The following is a 16,708-nucleotide window of genomic DNA, read 5'->3' on the forward strand; positions in this document are numbered from 1 at the left end:
TTATGATCAATTGACGATGACACTTGGGTGTTGCCCTATGACTGTTCGATACATGCATGTTGCAACATGGTACTGTTTCTGTTGATTGATAATTAAGTTGGGTCTAGTTGGTCCAACTTACTTTTTTGTTCCTTTGATGGAGAAAGCATTTCATTAAGAAGATCACAACTACAAACAGATTTTTTTATTTTTTATTTTTATGAAAGTGTAATCACACGAATCACACATCAATTTTAAAAAGGTTAACCGACTTTTAGGACCATAGAATGACGGATATACACAACACACACCATACTCACACACCCGATGTGTGACTAAATCCATACAACCCTTCTTTTTTTACACCAAAAGATTAACCGACTTTACAAACAGATATTTAATCTAAAGTCCATACTCCATGCATCATTATTTAGCACCCTAGGTTAGAAAGATGTGTAGAAACTACAACTTATACATTTTGTGGAAAACACAATGAAATAGAAAGAAGAAACAATTACTCAATTTAAGGATAGTTTGCCAAGGTTTCTATGTCGAAAGAGTTACATGTTCTTCTCATTATGTCTTTCTACGTTTACAAAGAATTCTCTCATAACTTTTTAACCCGCATTGCTACCAATTTACAGGGTTAACAAAGAGCTAAAATTTTCCGAATTATCCCATGTAAATCCTAAAAAATTTTCTTGTGGGTAGCTGCACCCTCTCCCTCCCCCTCGCACACAAACACAAGGAACCCTCAGCTCGGCATGGTCTAAGAAATGAAAATAAAACACCATGGTGACCCAACTCCTCCAGGTTTCTAGCCCTACCAGCTTTTAATGGCCCTTTGAGGATAGCCCACAATCCAAATTACAAAGTACAATATATTTGTTGGGATTTAATCACCGATTTGATTACTCGAATGCACAACGGAATCGGATCGGGTATTTACTTTTACATTCAAGTTTAAGATCTTTTCTAATAACTAAAAATTAAATGGTAAACATAGGTTACCTAAGAACTACAAGTGTATTTCCTACCCCAGATAATAGTTCTTTCACACTCAAGCAACGATGGGATATGAAGATTGTTCAAGTCTTGAATATCCAAATCAAAACAAAACCAACACAATCACTCACCAACAAACTAGAGTTTCAAAAATCTTAACCATACACCAGCACTCAAATTGAGAGAGAGAGAGAGAGAGAGAGTTCGCCCAAGGGGGGCAGGAGCAAAAAAAATTCGGACAAGCTTGTCTGGACGATCCCCCCCCCCTTATGGTGTGTATATATAATTCCCCAATCCCTTAAGGTTGAAGTGTATTCCCTTACTCACTTTCATAAAGTGAATAGGAAACTTGTTGCTGAAGAAAACTCTAACGAGGTAGAATCTAAAAGGGATTCTATGGTCCATTTAATTAAAATACTATAATTAAATGACCAACAATCTTTTTTATTTTTAATTAAATGTCATTTATAATTAAACTCTTTAATTTACATATAAGACCCTCCATTAAACAGTGTCTCATGATGGACTATAGGAGATGTAATTAAATACTTTCAAACCCCAATTCATCGGACATGTCTTTAATCAAAGATCCCCTGATCTAATCGGACGACAAAAAATGCGATTAAACATTGTTTGAAATAATAATCTAATATATTTAATAAATTAAAAATAAAAATTTTAAACAATTTACAAAAGCATAACTGGATTCAAATTCCAGTCCAATTGATCAAAAACGTACATTCACTCTAGTTGATATTCCTCAATCAAGGATAGTGGATTCCATGTGGAACATCTCTTTCGTTCACGATGCGTCATCACAAATCCAGCACACTGATATGTAGTCCATATGACATCAACCATTGATGTACCAAAATCTGTAATATAACACTGTAACGATAAGAATCTCTTAGGTCAAAGGGTCACTGGTGACTCGTATGCATCTCTCCTTAATACGACATGCAGTAACACATGTGATAATTTGTACTAAATTCTTTTCTATACACTCAAATAATGTGTACTTACATTTATGTTTGAAAACAATTTTTTTAGTGACATACAATGTAACAACCATATGAACAGAATGTCCGGTCCTATCCTTAGTCGAAAACTGTTTTGGATAAAAAAACCCATGAAACAAACTTATAAACCCGTAAATAAATTTATGCAATAATCAAAATTAAATTTATTTATTTCAAAATAATCCAATTTTGATAGACACATTCCAACAATATCAACCCTCAATAAGATGTAACATGCATAATTAGTTGAAGGTAATAAAACAATTGTGGTAAATAGAATTGCCAAAGGTAGGAGGGTAAATCTTGGCTAGACTGTAGTTGTGTCTGGCTTAATCCAGTTTTTTTTTATGTAATATATTGTTTTTCTTTTCTTCTTTAATACAAATGATCCTTTTAGCGAAAAGGAAAAAAATATGTTTAGATTTCCTCTCTATTTTGATTGGTAAGAGATATCATTAAGGCAATGGAAATGCAAGTATGTTTATTGGTATAATAAACTTTACCCATGTGGATTTCAGAAGAGGAAACCTATCAAAGATTTGTCTTGTATCATTTTGGAAATGAGTGATTATTATGATCAATTGACGATGACACTTGGGTGTTGCATTATGACTGTTCGATGCATGCATGCATGTGGCAACATGGTACTATTTCTGTTGATTGATAAGTTGGGTCTTGTTGGTCCAACTTACTTTTTTCGTTCCTTTGACGGAAAAAGCATTTCATTAAGAAGATCAAAACTACAAACAGATAATCTATAGTCCATACTACATGCATCATTATTTAGCACCTTAGGTTAGAAAGATGTGTAGAAATTAACTGGAACTTATACATTTTGTGAAAAACACAATGAAACAGAAAGAAGAAACAATTACTCAATTTAAGGATAGTTTGCCAAGGTTTCTATGTCCATGAAGAGATGATCAGAGTAGTTTCACTACCAGGAGAGAAAGAGTTACATGTTCTCCTCATTACACTCTCTATGTTTATAAAGAATTCTGTCAAAACCTTTTAACCCGCATTACTACCAATTTACAGGGTTAACAATGAGCTAAAATTTCCCGAATTATCCCATGTAAATCCTAAAAAATTTTCTTGTGGGCAGCTGCCTGACCCTACCCCCCCCCCCCCCCAACACACACACAAGGAACCCTCAGCTTGACATGGGGTAAGAAATGAAAATAAAGCAACAAGGTGACCCGACTCTTCCAGGTTTCTAGCCCTACCAGCTTTTAATAGCCCTTTGAGGACAGCCCACAATCCAAACTACAAAGTACAATATATTTGTTGAGATTTAATCACCGATTTGATTACTTGAATGCACAATGGAATCAAATCGGGTATTTACTTTTACATTCAAGTTTAAGATCTTTTCTAATAATTAAAAATTAAACTAGTAAACATAGGTTACCTAAGAATTACAAGTGTATTTCCTACTCCAGATAATAGTTCTTTCACACTCAATTAACGATGGGATATGAAGATGTTCAATTCTTGAATATCCAAATCAAAACAAAGCCAACACAATCACTCACCAACAAACTAGAGTTTCAAAAACCCTAACCATACACCAACACTCAAATTGGGGAGCGGGAGCCCAAAAATCCGGACAAGCTTGTCTGGACGAACCCCCCCCCCCCTTATGGTGTGTTTATATAATTCCCCAATCCCTTAGGGTTGAAGTGGATTCCCTTACTCACTTTCATAAAGTGAATAGGAAACTTGTTGGTGAAGAAAACTCTGACTTGCATTCCAATTTGCTTCTTAAGAGAATGTTCCATGAAAGAAAGGTTTACTATGCTCTCGTCTTTCTTAAGGGATTTAATAGCTCAATGGCTATCAAATTATCCTCATAAGCTATAGATGTTGGAATCAAGTCCCCTTGGGAACAATTAAGTATATTTTACTTATCAAGAGGGAAGAGGGGGATTCTATGATCCATTTAATTACAGTCAATAATTTATCAAATAAAATACTATAATTAAATGACCAACAACCTTTTTTATTTTTTAATTAATTGTCATTTATAACTAAACTCTTTAATTTACATATAGGATACTCCATTAAACAATATCTCATGATGGACTATAGAGCATGTAATTAAATACTTTCAAACCCCAATTCATCGTACATGTCTTTAATCAAAGATCCCGTGATCCAATCGGATGACAAGAAACACGATTAAACATTGTTTGAAATAATAATCTAATATATTTAATAAATTAAAAATAAAAATTCTAAACAATTTACAAAAACACCACTGGATTCAGATTTCAATCCAATTGATCAAAGACATATTCACTCTAGTTGATATTCCTCAATCAAGGGTAGTGGATTCCATGTGGAGCATCCCTTTCGCTCACGATGCGCCATCACGAATCCAACACACTGATATAAAATAGTCCATATGACATCAACCATTGATGTACCAAAATTTGTAATGTAACACCATAACGATTAAGATCTCTCAGGTCAAGGGGTCACTGGTGACAGGTATGGATCTCTCCTTAATACGACATGTAGTACAGTAACACATGTGATAATTTGTACTAAATTATTTTCTATACACACAAATAATGTGTACTTACATTTATGTCTGAAAACAATTTTTTTAGCAACATACAATGTAACAACCATATGAACAGGATGTCTGGTCCTATCCTTAGTTGTTTTGGGTAAAAAGTCCAGGAAACAAACTTATAAAGCCGTAAATAAATTCATGCAATAATCAAAATTAAATTTATTTATTCCAAAATAATCCGATTTTGATAGACACATTCCAAAAATATCAATCTTCAATAAGATGTAACATGCATAATTAGTTGAAGGTAATAAAACAAGTGCAGTGAATGAAATAACAAGATTTGAATAAAAACACCCTAAACACACTAATAGTATTACAATCTTGTAGTTAGATGAAAACATTATGGGTTTCAAACTTGAAACCCTAATTCCACATAATGACCTAGAACATGAATACATAAATGCAAATGTAAAGATTAGAATATCTTGCCCCACGTATGTTAATGACGATTGCGCCATCGAATCCCTTGTCAAAACATTATGACCACACTTAGACTTGAGTCTTTTATAATCTTTTGGCACTCCACGAGTCTCTTCTTTGTGGGAGAAAGAGGGAAAAAATATGATGAGGGTTGCAGGGACCTAAGATAAGTATATATAATATTGTCCCAACCCTAATCTCAGTTCCATAGTGAATTAGATTGGCCTATCTTAGTGTATAATGAACGGAACCAGTTTATGCATAGACTCCCATTAACTGACTAACCCAATAATTAATTAAGCCCATTTAAAAACTTATAACATATACTTCAATACCCTAATTTATTATTAAGCATGCGGACAACCATTGCTAGCATCAAGCATGCGCAAAAGAGGTTTTGGAGTAAATGGAGCTTTAATGTGGAGACACTAGTTGAAACAAAACTGCATTTGAAACTTATTTAAGATTTTGAATTTGATGTTAAAATATATGAGTTTAATCGATATACGAGAACTATGGTGAGGTCCAACACCAAAGCCAAAAAGCTCTTTAGGAATTGCAAGCCCTTTTGATTATTAGTGCTCTTCAATTTTCATGCACAGAGAGATGTCCTCAAGTCTTCAAGTGGGCCTATTTGTTTTCTTTAAATAAAGAAAGATGTAATCCCACTTAGTGCAGCTGATTAGACTTAATAAATCCTATTAAGAAGTCCCAAAAGGATTTTGTTTTAGGGTTTTAAAAACAAATTAACTGGGAATGGAAGTTCAAATTCCAACAGCAGTGGCAACAACCCCTGATGATGATGTCCTACATATATAATTATGTCATGAACAGCTAGCAGTAGTCAGGAGCTTAATTTAATAATTTTTATTGAGATAAAGTTCTCTGCACTGGCCCCAAATACCCAAACCCCACTCAATGTGTCGGGGCGCAGCCTGTGCCCAGATCCGCTCTCAGACTGAGAACGTACACCCATTTATATTTTAAAATTTAACATGGCACAGACATCTGTCTCTCTCTCTTTAAAACCAATCTCAGAAGCCTTAAAGCTAGAAGTATTTTAAGGCTTCAAGCTCATAATATAAAAGGAGATTAAGAGAGTGTAAAGTATGAACAAAAGAGACATGTAAGAATGTTTAGTGATATAGGACAAGTAATAGATTTTTTAATTTCTATAGAAGGATATAACTTTGTCAGGGACTGCAAACAGTACTTTGTAGCATATATGAGTCAAAACTTTTAAAAAAAAGTTTAGTGCAAGTGATCAAAGTGTTCTCTATTTTAAGGCAAAACAAAAAAGGAGGGGGGGAGATTTGGCTCTCCTCCTGGCGGGAGTTGGAGGATCCAACCCAGCAAAACAAGGGGTGTTTGAGTCATTTCACAGCTAGGTCCCATGTGGGGCCCCTCTATTAAATGACCAAGACCCCCCTATTTTGGACCTTTATCCCCTCAAGTACACCAAAAAGGTACATCTGACTGTGCACATGCACTTGGAGGAGTGTTTTAAACAAAATCATTTTAAGGTGCACCGTCAGATGTACCTTTTTGGTGCATCAGGTGTACTTTTCTTGAGGTGATAAAAATTGCTCTGTTTTTGCTGGTCTGAATCCTCCAGCTCCCGCCACGGCTAGAGGAAACCCAAGTCCAGGGAAAATCCAACAAATCAAAAGTGTATTTCTAGTGCAATTTTTCAATTTTTTTAAAGTTTTTTTTTCTTGGAGGAAGACTACGTTCATATTACAAATTTTGTTTTTTCCAAATAATAATAGAAAAAAAAAAATTTCTATAGTTCCCACATAATTTACCTATGGGAAAAGATTGGGGATGCCGCCGGACTACCTAGCATGTATTTGTGTCTCTCCCTACCATCATGGAATAGAACCCCCTCGCCTTCCCATCCAGCTTGCACATTGGCCAGCCCACTCACGCGCAAGTGAATGGACAGGGTGCCCAACTCATGACTTTTACCTATTCCATAGAACTCGATCTCCACACTTTGCTGCCTACTAACTCTCTTGCATCTAAAAATTTAAGCTTGATCCTTGAATCAGTAAAGCTAGCTTCCATATCAAACAAATTTCCCAAGCTTTTGAATGCAATCCAAGTCGAAATTGAGTTGGGTACCCTGTTATGTGGATTTTGGTGGGTTTAATGGTAAGATCCATTTGATTTTTTGTTTTTTCAAATCTTAAACGATTTGGGAAAGATGAGGGCAATTTGATTAATTTTCCTTTTAATTCTAACGTTGTTAGTCCCAACTTAACAGGATAGGTGCATTTGGTAACTTTCCTTCCTTTTAATTCTAACGTTGTTAGTCCCAACTTAACAGGATAGGTGCATTTGTTAACTTTTTACAAAAGTAAGAAGGCACACATAATTTTCTAAAACTACAAATGTTTTTGTAATTAAGTGATACCTCAAGAGAGGAACGTGAAAATTTCCCTTAGAAAAAATATAATTACAAAACTAAGACTAAACAAACAAATGTTTTTGTAGTTACGTGATACCTCAGGAGAGAAATGTGAAAATTTCCCTTAAAAAAAACATAATTACAAAACTAAGACTAAACAATCTAATATCTCTAACTAACTTGAGATTCTCCAATCAGCATTTCCATCATTTTTTTTCTTTTTGTCAGAGGTGCTGGATGCAACTAGGAAACAAAGTTTATTTCCTTAAATTTATGGATTAGATCAGTTTGTAGTGGATGATGACTCCATATTTTCATTATTTTGAGTCTAATCTTGTTTATTTTGTACATTAAAATGATCTCCTCGCTCATGGCCGGGTATCAGCTAGGTCCCTCGCAATAACATTAAAAAACGACGGAAAACCATTTCAACTATTTTTATATAACATTTAAGGGAAAGAGAACACCACCCAGTTGCGCAGCGCATGCCACTCCTACACCCTGACACAAGGGTAGACAAAATGACTGCCACATCCTCCTGGAACCCAGGAAGAACCCTTTAACTTGTGAGTTGGGACTCAGTAACCGGTTTAGTTTTTGGCCCATCCCTCATATATGGGTTTTTTGCTTTCGGCTTATTTATTGTGGGTTCTGTTCTGTTTCGAGCTTCATTTGCTTATCCTTCTTTCTGGGCCTTTTTGAGCTTTCCTTCAAAATAGATTTTCTTAATTACACTTAATTTTCACGCAATGATATGAACATCGGAGAGGGTAGTTTTATTGGCGTCGCGAGAGTTGTGTTGTTCCCAAAAGTCACAAGATAAATTTGAGCCGCTTATTTTCATTATTTTTCATATCTAACCTGTCTATCCCTCAAAGTTGTGCCAATAAATGTGAAGGTATTTGATAGAATTAGACTCTTACTAGATCATACACTCATAATGGATATATCATTTGTCCACGTGGTTGAATAGGTTCATCTGATAATTGGAAAATTAACAGACCCTTGTGGCAATAATATTTCACCAAAAAGAAATTTTCTCAATGTCCTACTCTGTTTGCTATGATTTATTGGAATGCATACCAAACACATCCCAAATATTAGAAGTTTCAATGAAATTCTTTTATTTCTGAAGAAAAAGATGGTAAAACAAATTTATTGCAGTCCTCATAGACTACATGAACTGTTACCATTCTGTTGCTATGCTCCTTTTAACATACCTGTATGAAGTTAAAAACATTTGATATATCAAACCATCCTCTTTTACAAGCTTACTTTCCTACAATGATCATGGTAAGCAAAGTTAAACACACAAAAAAATAAAAAAAATGGGGTTACCCAAAACTTATGTGACAAGAAACCTGTAGATCAGGCAAGAAACAAAAAAATAGAACATCTTTCGTAGGGATGACTTCTCTCAGTTGCTTCTTTCGTATATAGAATTGAAGGTCATGGTACCATATGTGGCGTTGTAAGTGGAAGTGGTGTTTCCTGAAGAGAGGGATGAATTATCCATCTTATCTGATCCAGAGGATGCCATGTAAGATGTCATCGCATCAGTCTTCTTTTTCTGACCATTTCTAACTTTGAGATCCATGAAATCAGAGATAAGACCTGGCTTCGTTATCTTCATGTTATTCACATCCATCTCACCTGTTAGCATCTTGACAACAGTTGACATTGATGGCCGCAGCTTAGGTGCATCCTGAGTGCACAGCAAGCCAATCTTCAAGATCCTGCATGCTTCCTCAGCATCAAAAATCCCATCCAATGATGTATCAACCAGCCCCACGAGCTCCTTTCGTTCATGCAGCACCCATGTCTGCAAGAGGAGAATCCCCACAAAGTGGTGTCTATACCATCATTGAGAAATTTTCGAAAATGGGAGCTAGTAATCAAAGACAAGTAAAATCACCATTATTGATATTTCATTGAAGCCTATGATAACATTCCCAAGGGATAATCTCTAGTCATTTCCATGCATAAAGGGCACCTCAACACACTAGCACATGCAGGAGCTAAATACAGAATTTAATGAAAGGCGCCTAGAGCCCATATCAGTTCAGGAATCCACCTAAAAAATCGACAACCTCCTAACCACCCCCTTCCACAAAAGAAAAAAAAAACACGACAGCCACCCCATGGTTCTGAAATCAGAGAGGATTCATGCACTAGTAATATAGGTAATAGGCAAAAGTGTAATGTTCCTTTACTAGAGAATGGTATTCAATATAAAAGATTAGCCTACATATCATTCTTCTTCACGCATGATACGTTTTCCTCACATCATTTGTCATCAATTCCTTTACCTAGTTTGATATGCATCTCACTACAAGATTTTGGTATCTATGACCTTTTATGACAATACGTCTTTTCAATTTTGGGAACATCATTGTATAATGACATTCCTTGGTTGAATTGGAAGATTTGTGTTACAAATGAGATAGCGAGATATTTAATCTACAATATCTAAAACTCTGGGTGTGTTAAAGAAATGGAGAACATCATCCACTCATGAGTAAAGGAAGTTTGGTGTGTCAAATATCAATGCTTTTGATGAATGTAACATCCGATCTATTACAAGCACTTGGGAGGATGAGACAGAGAACATTTCTAAATCAAGTTTATTGACAAAAAATAGCAAGGATTAATAAATGTCTTAGTCTTACAATCCTGCATGTGCTTCACATGAAATCTTTACCAGCTATGGCAACTTTAGCTAACAGTCGAGATACAAATTTGCCAATTAAAATTGAGTTGGGTTGTAGGTTCACAAGAGTCTCTTACCCTTTCAAGAAGATATTGTTCTTCAACTGGCAACCGCGAGTTATTGTTACATCTGCCAGTAACTATTTCTAGAAGGAGAACTCCAAAGCTATAAATATCTGCTTTACGTGTCAGTTGTCCTCGTATTGCGTATTCAGGTGCCAAATAACCTCTACAAAAAGGAAAAAGAAAATAAAGCATCACAAATTAAAAGGGAAAATTGGAGAATTAAAGCAAGTGGAATCAAGAGTAGAAGCTAACTTTCATATGTTAGACCTATTTTCATATAGAACAATTTTGGTAAATCATAGCAGCAGCCAACATTTATCTGGTCTTATTCCAACTTTACACTGTTAGAGGTAGTCTTGCAGACTTTGAGGTATGGTTCAAAGGCTACGCCAAAATAGATTCATTTCTACAGCACATTCAATAATTATGGTGTTGAATTCGAAAATGAGTTGCCAAAACCTTAGTTTGAAGGATCCAGATACAGTGAAAGACAAATAAATGGTGAGCTCAATCCAAAGAATATGGGAGCCAAATGCCAGACTGACCAATATTCATGTCTCAAAATGGGAACTGTCTTCGGCAGAAAACACAAACAAATTTACGAACATAGTCACTCGATCAACATGTTCATTTTGAAAGACCAAATGATCCAGAGAAGTCCTAGTGGATGTTTACAAGGGTCTGATGAGCTCAACCTTTTTGTCTTCACCTTTTAATTGGGATCATGAGAATGGAAGATAGAGATGTCTATCCCTGCATGTGGATCACTGTCCTCAATGGATTAAAGCCAGTATAACTTCTATGTTGGTAAACAATCCTAACCACATGCCTTAATGCTGCATTAAGGGATTATTATGTTACACTTTTCGTTTTATCTACTATCCTTCATTTTTCATTTTCCCTTTTTGCATTTCCCATCTCTTCTCAATTTTCCCTTATTTGTTCTTGTTTGGATCCATGTAGCTGACCCCATTAAGTTGGGATAAGGCTGTGTTTGTTGTTGTTGTAGTAGAGTTATTACACCAAGATGACCAAGAAACTGAAATTCACTTGCAAAAAAGGTATAATTTTCACAAGAGCAAAGTGGATCCTTTGAACTTACATTGTTCCAGCAACACGAGTACTGACATGTGTCATGTTGGATGGAATAAGCTTTGCGAGACCAAAGTCTGAAATTTTGGGATTGAGATCTTTGTCAAGGAGGATATTGCTTGCTTTGATATCTCTATGAACAATATGAGGTCGGACTTCCTCATGAAGGAATGCTAGCCCACGTGCAACACCAATACAAATTTTATAACGTGTTCTCCAATCAAAATGCATCCTACTGTGGCCTCCTGAAAAATAAACAGGACCCAAATCACTATCAAGATGATCAATGGCTTAAGAATTATAGATGTTGTGAATGAAATAGGCGCATAGTAATTGCTAAACGAAATATTGACAAATCCTTTTTTCCTCATATCCAAGTACCGAATCCAAACTCCAAGATAGCATTTTGAAGTTCACTTTCTTATGTTCCAATCAACACTGGTAATTTGGCAGGTCCTAGCAGGTTGGAAAATGGTGTCCCATGCCATATGCCAGGCCTAAACCAGCCTATTTATTCAATTGGCATGGGGTAGGCATGCCCAAGCTCAGCCCACTAATAACCAGGCGAGTTCAGTAACCTAATTAAAATAAAATATAAATAAATAATAATTTAGCTTAATTTTAATTATTTTATCATAATAAAAATATGTAATTGGGAAATTTAGTGAGTTTGAGATGGAGTTAAAGAGGGGGATACAGTTAGCCCATTGAGTCAAGCAGGTTAGAGTGTGCATGTTAGGAACTCTGGCTGAGATTTGCCACTTGTTCAAATTATCATTTTCTTGTTTTTATATGCTACTACACTTAATCAAACTTCTAATATTAAGAAATCTTAACAAAAACATTTATCAATATAGGCCAATATATTTTTCCTGACAAAATGAATAAGAAGAATTTCAACAGGTAAGAATACAAAACAAGAAAGTATATTATAAAGGACTCATGAGGTATATTTGTATGCTATGTATTTAGAGTATCCAGGCATCACAGCAAAAATATCCAGACCAAGTACAGAAGTGGAATTACCAAGGAGAGTCTGTGCAAGACTATTATTCTCAAGGTAGCCATATACCAAAATTCTATGGGTTCCTTCCACACAACAACCATACAGCTTGACTAGGTTTTCATGCTCTACATACGATATCACTTCTATCTCTGTCAGGAACTCCCGGACCCCTTGCTTTGATTCAGCTGAAAGTACTTTAATAGCAACAACATTGCCGTCCCTAAGCTTTCCCTGAACATAAGAAAGTATTTTATAAGATAGAAGAAGCCATTAGAGGAGTCATTGAGCCACTTTTCTCAACAAAACAAATCTAGGAGAAGTATTCTACTCAAATGTGCAAAATATATGCAACTTACCTTGTAGACACAACCAAAACCACCTTCCCCTATTTTATTTTCGTGACTAAAATCTTCGGTAGCATTTTTTAATTCTCTGTATGTGTACTGTTTAACTTTCTGGATGCCTGAAACTTCTGAGATAATATGAAACGAGTAAGAAGCTTATAAACATATAAAGTAAAGAATGAAGATGCATAATACACAATATGAAAAAGACAGAAGATATAGAAACACAAATACAGTCAATACCCAAACTTGTTCAAATCAAGAATGAAATGTATATAATAAAATAAAATACATTTTCAATCTCTAGACAGTTGGATGGGTAAGGAACATTGATGCAGTATTGAAGTCAAAGAGGAGGACCTGATTTGGACATACAATGGCTGATTGCTTGTGTCCTCAGGAATTCAGTTCTGTCCTGGTCGTAGGGATAGTTTAGTCATTTTGTTTTGTATCACGTTTGCTTTGTTAATAGATTTGGCTGGAATTAGGTCTGTTTTCTAGCTTGAATTATGAAAGTTTGTCAGAGTCCTCGATGAACTAGGAGTTATATAAAGCTGGTCAATAGGTATGTTAAGTCGTAGTTTTTTTTATTTGATTTTCAGTTTTAGTATAGGCTTTGGTCCAGGATAGTCCTAATCAGTCCATGAATATTGCAATCCTATAAATAGGTGCAAAGGCGTACATTCCCCCCCCCCCCCCAAAAAAAAAAAAAAAAAAGATTTTTTGAGTTAATGAATTTCGGTTCCTCTGAAGTACTGTAGAGTCAGTTCTGATCTTCTGAGTGAATTTTCAGGTTCAACTTGCAGATTCAAAAGGGGGTTTCAGGTAGATTCCTGGCCTGTTCTATATCTTCTATTCTTATACTCCATTCTTCTCATCAGCAGGGCAGTCTATTCCAACTATTAAGAACCTGTAGCACCTCTGTTATGTCAAGTTTTTCCTGATAACTTGCTGTGCTCATAATTCTCTTCAAGTCGAGTTCTTAGTTCGTTGCTCTCTGGATTTTTGAATTATTCTGCTGAGTTTGATTAACTAGAATACTTACTTTTAGTTTTGCTACTCTGTTCTCCTAGCAGCACTTGGGGTTGTCTGCATGACATGCTTGTCCTCTGATTTCAGAGACATTATGCATACATATTCTACTGATAGAGAAGAGAACTCAACCAGAAAATCAGACTTATCTCATTCTTTGCTTCAAGTTACTAATTTTCTCCATAAACTGCTCTTTTTTTCCTGTTTTGGAGATCCTGGTTCCACTAGTTGTTCGGGTTCTGCTATTTTGGAACTGTTTTGTATTAAACATGTTAAGAGAAAAGAGGCCTCCAGTTTTAGCATTCAATGCCTTATTCTGTTTCTGCTTCTTGGGAAGTCCTTTAGTAGAGACTACAGTATCTTAAAATGCATGTTCATAAAGGAACTAAATTGACACAAGTTTAGTTCCAAAAGTTTATATTTACATACAAGATAGTCCCTTGTCTTGGTGATGCACACGCAGTAATAGTCTGGAGGCATGAAGATATATATTACACATATCATACCAATCAATCCCCTTCCCCAAGCACACACAAAGTGTTGTATGTGTGTGTGTATGCGTAGGTGGATGCGAGTTAGACATGATAAAATAATCAGAAAAAAAGGCATCAACTTCAATGATTTGAGTCTTGAGAAATAATTATCCCATACAATTTTTACTGTTTAGCTAGTTACCTTCTACAACTTCAACAGTCTCTCTAGCTGATGAAGCTTTCTTCCTTGTAAACAAGAAAGAGAAACAATTCATTACTGTATAATGCACCACTGACAAGCTTTCAATGTCTCAGTTGTAAAAGAACCCAAAACCTGCCAATACGAACCACGAAGTACAGATGTTATCATCTGAGCCCAGGATGATCTTTCCACCATATAACTGGCCAAAACATTTTCTTATTAATAATGGAGGAATTCAGTTAATTTCTAGGCCAAACACAGAAACAGTCAATAGTTTTGATATTTAATCTTCACATTCTCTGTCTGACAGAAAAGCCTCTAAAGTTCTGACTTATAATGTCCAGATATTTTGAGAATCCTTACTCCATTGATTTATGAAGCAGAATAGTTGAAAGTTCTAAGAATACAGAGAACCTAGGAAAGGCTAACCTTTTGCATCTAGAATGCAGATCTTTGGTGGCTCTTATCAGCTTCCTACCTTGCTTTTCGGAAGATTCTACATGGATCTTATAGCTTTCACAATTGAGAATGGTAGCAACCATTCTAGCATGATATAGTAAAAATGGACCAAAACAGCAGCAATGTCAACTGTATGGTTATCTTCAGATTCATTAGCCTTAGAACAGCTTTTCTTTTACATAAGAATACAACAAACAACAACAAACTCAGCCTTATTCAAACTTAATGGGGTCGGTTAATTCATTTACATAAAAATGCAAAGAGATATTCCTAATGCAACTGGTAGGATCCATCTCGTAATGCCACAATGTCCATCCATTGTAGCTTCCCATCAATTCATCAATGATGGATAGCGATGCAACCAGATGCATCAGGAGGTAAAATTCCTTCCCGGTTTTTATGTGTAATATAGAACAATATAAATAGAGCAGAACAAATCAACCAATGAAACTACTTTCAGCATGGTAATTTCAGAAAGGGTGAAGGGAATAAAAGAACAGAAAAACTGAAACTCATGTTTCATTTTATAAATCTATAATTCCCAAGAAGATAATTTCTGTAGACTATGAATACAAATACCAGCAACATTCCTCTAACTCCCAATACGAAGAAATGGATCAAAAAGGCAAAAATAAAAAGTGGGTTTATGCAAAAGAAGTGGGGAAATTCATTATGTGCACGGAAATCCTGCATTTATCATTCTCATTCCTACAACTGTCAATCCAATAAATACAGGAAGAAGATACACATAATGGAAATGATTCAGCATTTTCACTTCTGGACTTCCAATTCATAACAGGGTCATGATCTAAACATTTTAATGAACATATTATGAAGTTTCCATCTGACAGGTGCTTAAAATGAATGCAATAAGCACACAGAACAAAGTAAGAGCTTTCAAAACCACAGCCACATAAAGGGGGAAGCTAAAAAATCTGTCAGGTTCATCACAATCGCACTTAATATTTCACAAGCACTTCAAAAGGAAATAAATATCAAACCCCTAAATGGGAATCATAGTCTCATCTACAATTATCAGATTCCTATCTTGGTTGATCCTCAATACTTTCTTAAATCTGGGAAAGGAAGAAGAGGTGAATTGTAAGATCAAATTTTTAAAAAATAGCAACACCTCAAAGAGGAGTTTCTGAGATCTATAGCTCAATCAACACTGACAAACCACATAGGAAAAATGTATTATTTACTCAATGAACTGAACCAAACAAGAGAAATTCCAAGAGCACAACATATTAAAACCCCCAATATCCCATATAATCTGAAAATTCCACAAAAATCCACTAACTCACTTCAGCAACAACGCCAAAAAAATGCTTCAGCAGCTCAAAGAAATGAACAAAACAAGAACAATTCCAACACCCCAACACAGAAAACCAAAAGATTAAAAACCCAATACCCCAAAACAGCCCCAGACACCAAACAGAACTTACAGACCAGAGAAGCAACAGAATCCAAATAGAACCACTGACAGTCTAAAGACCCAGGTAGGATATTTACCTTGAAAGCCAGGTCGATACAGCATAGACCGAGGGAGACCGGCAGAGACAGGGAAGGGATGAAATTTGGTATGTGAGCTGGTTTGTATCTTCCTCGTACGGCCCAATAAACGAGCACAGAGAGAAAACGAAAAGCTTTTCCTCTGCCACGCAAAGCCGCAAAAATAATATTTGTTTCCTCTGAAATATGAATCTCTAAGTCCACGGAGGGCTGCGTACGCTCTTTTGAATCTGTCCAAAGTCCGATGAGAACACACTCAATACAGAGCGACAAAAGCCAGTCAAATGTATCAAATTGAATTGCAGACAGGGAAATGTGACCCTACAAACTTTGGTACTAATTCTTATGCTGTACCACAACCCAGAACAACTGGATTGGAATCTTTAATGAATT

At 35.6% G+C, this 16,708-nt stretch overlaps 1 protein-coding gene across 1 annotated transcript; it reads right to left on the reverse strand.

Moving 5' to 3' along the window:
- Positions 1-8,634: 8,634 nt before the first annotated feature.
- On the reverse strand, positions 8,635-16,348 carry LOC122641108 (cold-responsive protein kinase 1-like). The gene is made up of 7 exons (XM_043834428.1): positions 16,316-16,348; positions 14,342-14,473; positions 12,647-12,762; positions 12,311-12,521; positions 11,295-11,529; positions 10,205-10,355; positions 8,635-9,239 (listed from the first exon to the last, which is right to left on the reverse strand). The coding sequence occupies exons 2-7, from the start codon at positions 14,412-14,414 to the stop codon at positions 8,835-8,837; spliced, it is 1,191 nt and encodes a 396-aa protein (XP_043690363.1). The 5' UTR covers positions 14,415-14,473; positions 16,316-16,348; the 3' UTR covers positions 8,635-8,834.
- Between the last annotated feature and the right edge of the window lie 360 nt (positions 16,349-16,708).

This window comes from Telopea speciosissima, chromosome 9 (genome assembly GCF_018873765.1).
Source record: "Telopea speciosissima isolate NSW1024214 ecotype Mountain lineage chromosome 9, Tspe_v1, whole genome shotgun sequence".
In the NCBI taxonomy this organism is placed as follows: Eukaryota; Viridiplantae; Streptophyta; class Magnoliopsida; order Proteales; family Proteaceae; genus Telopea; species Telopea speciosissima.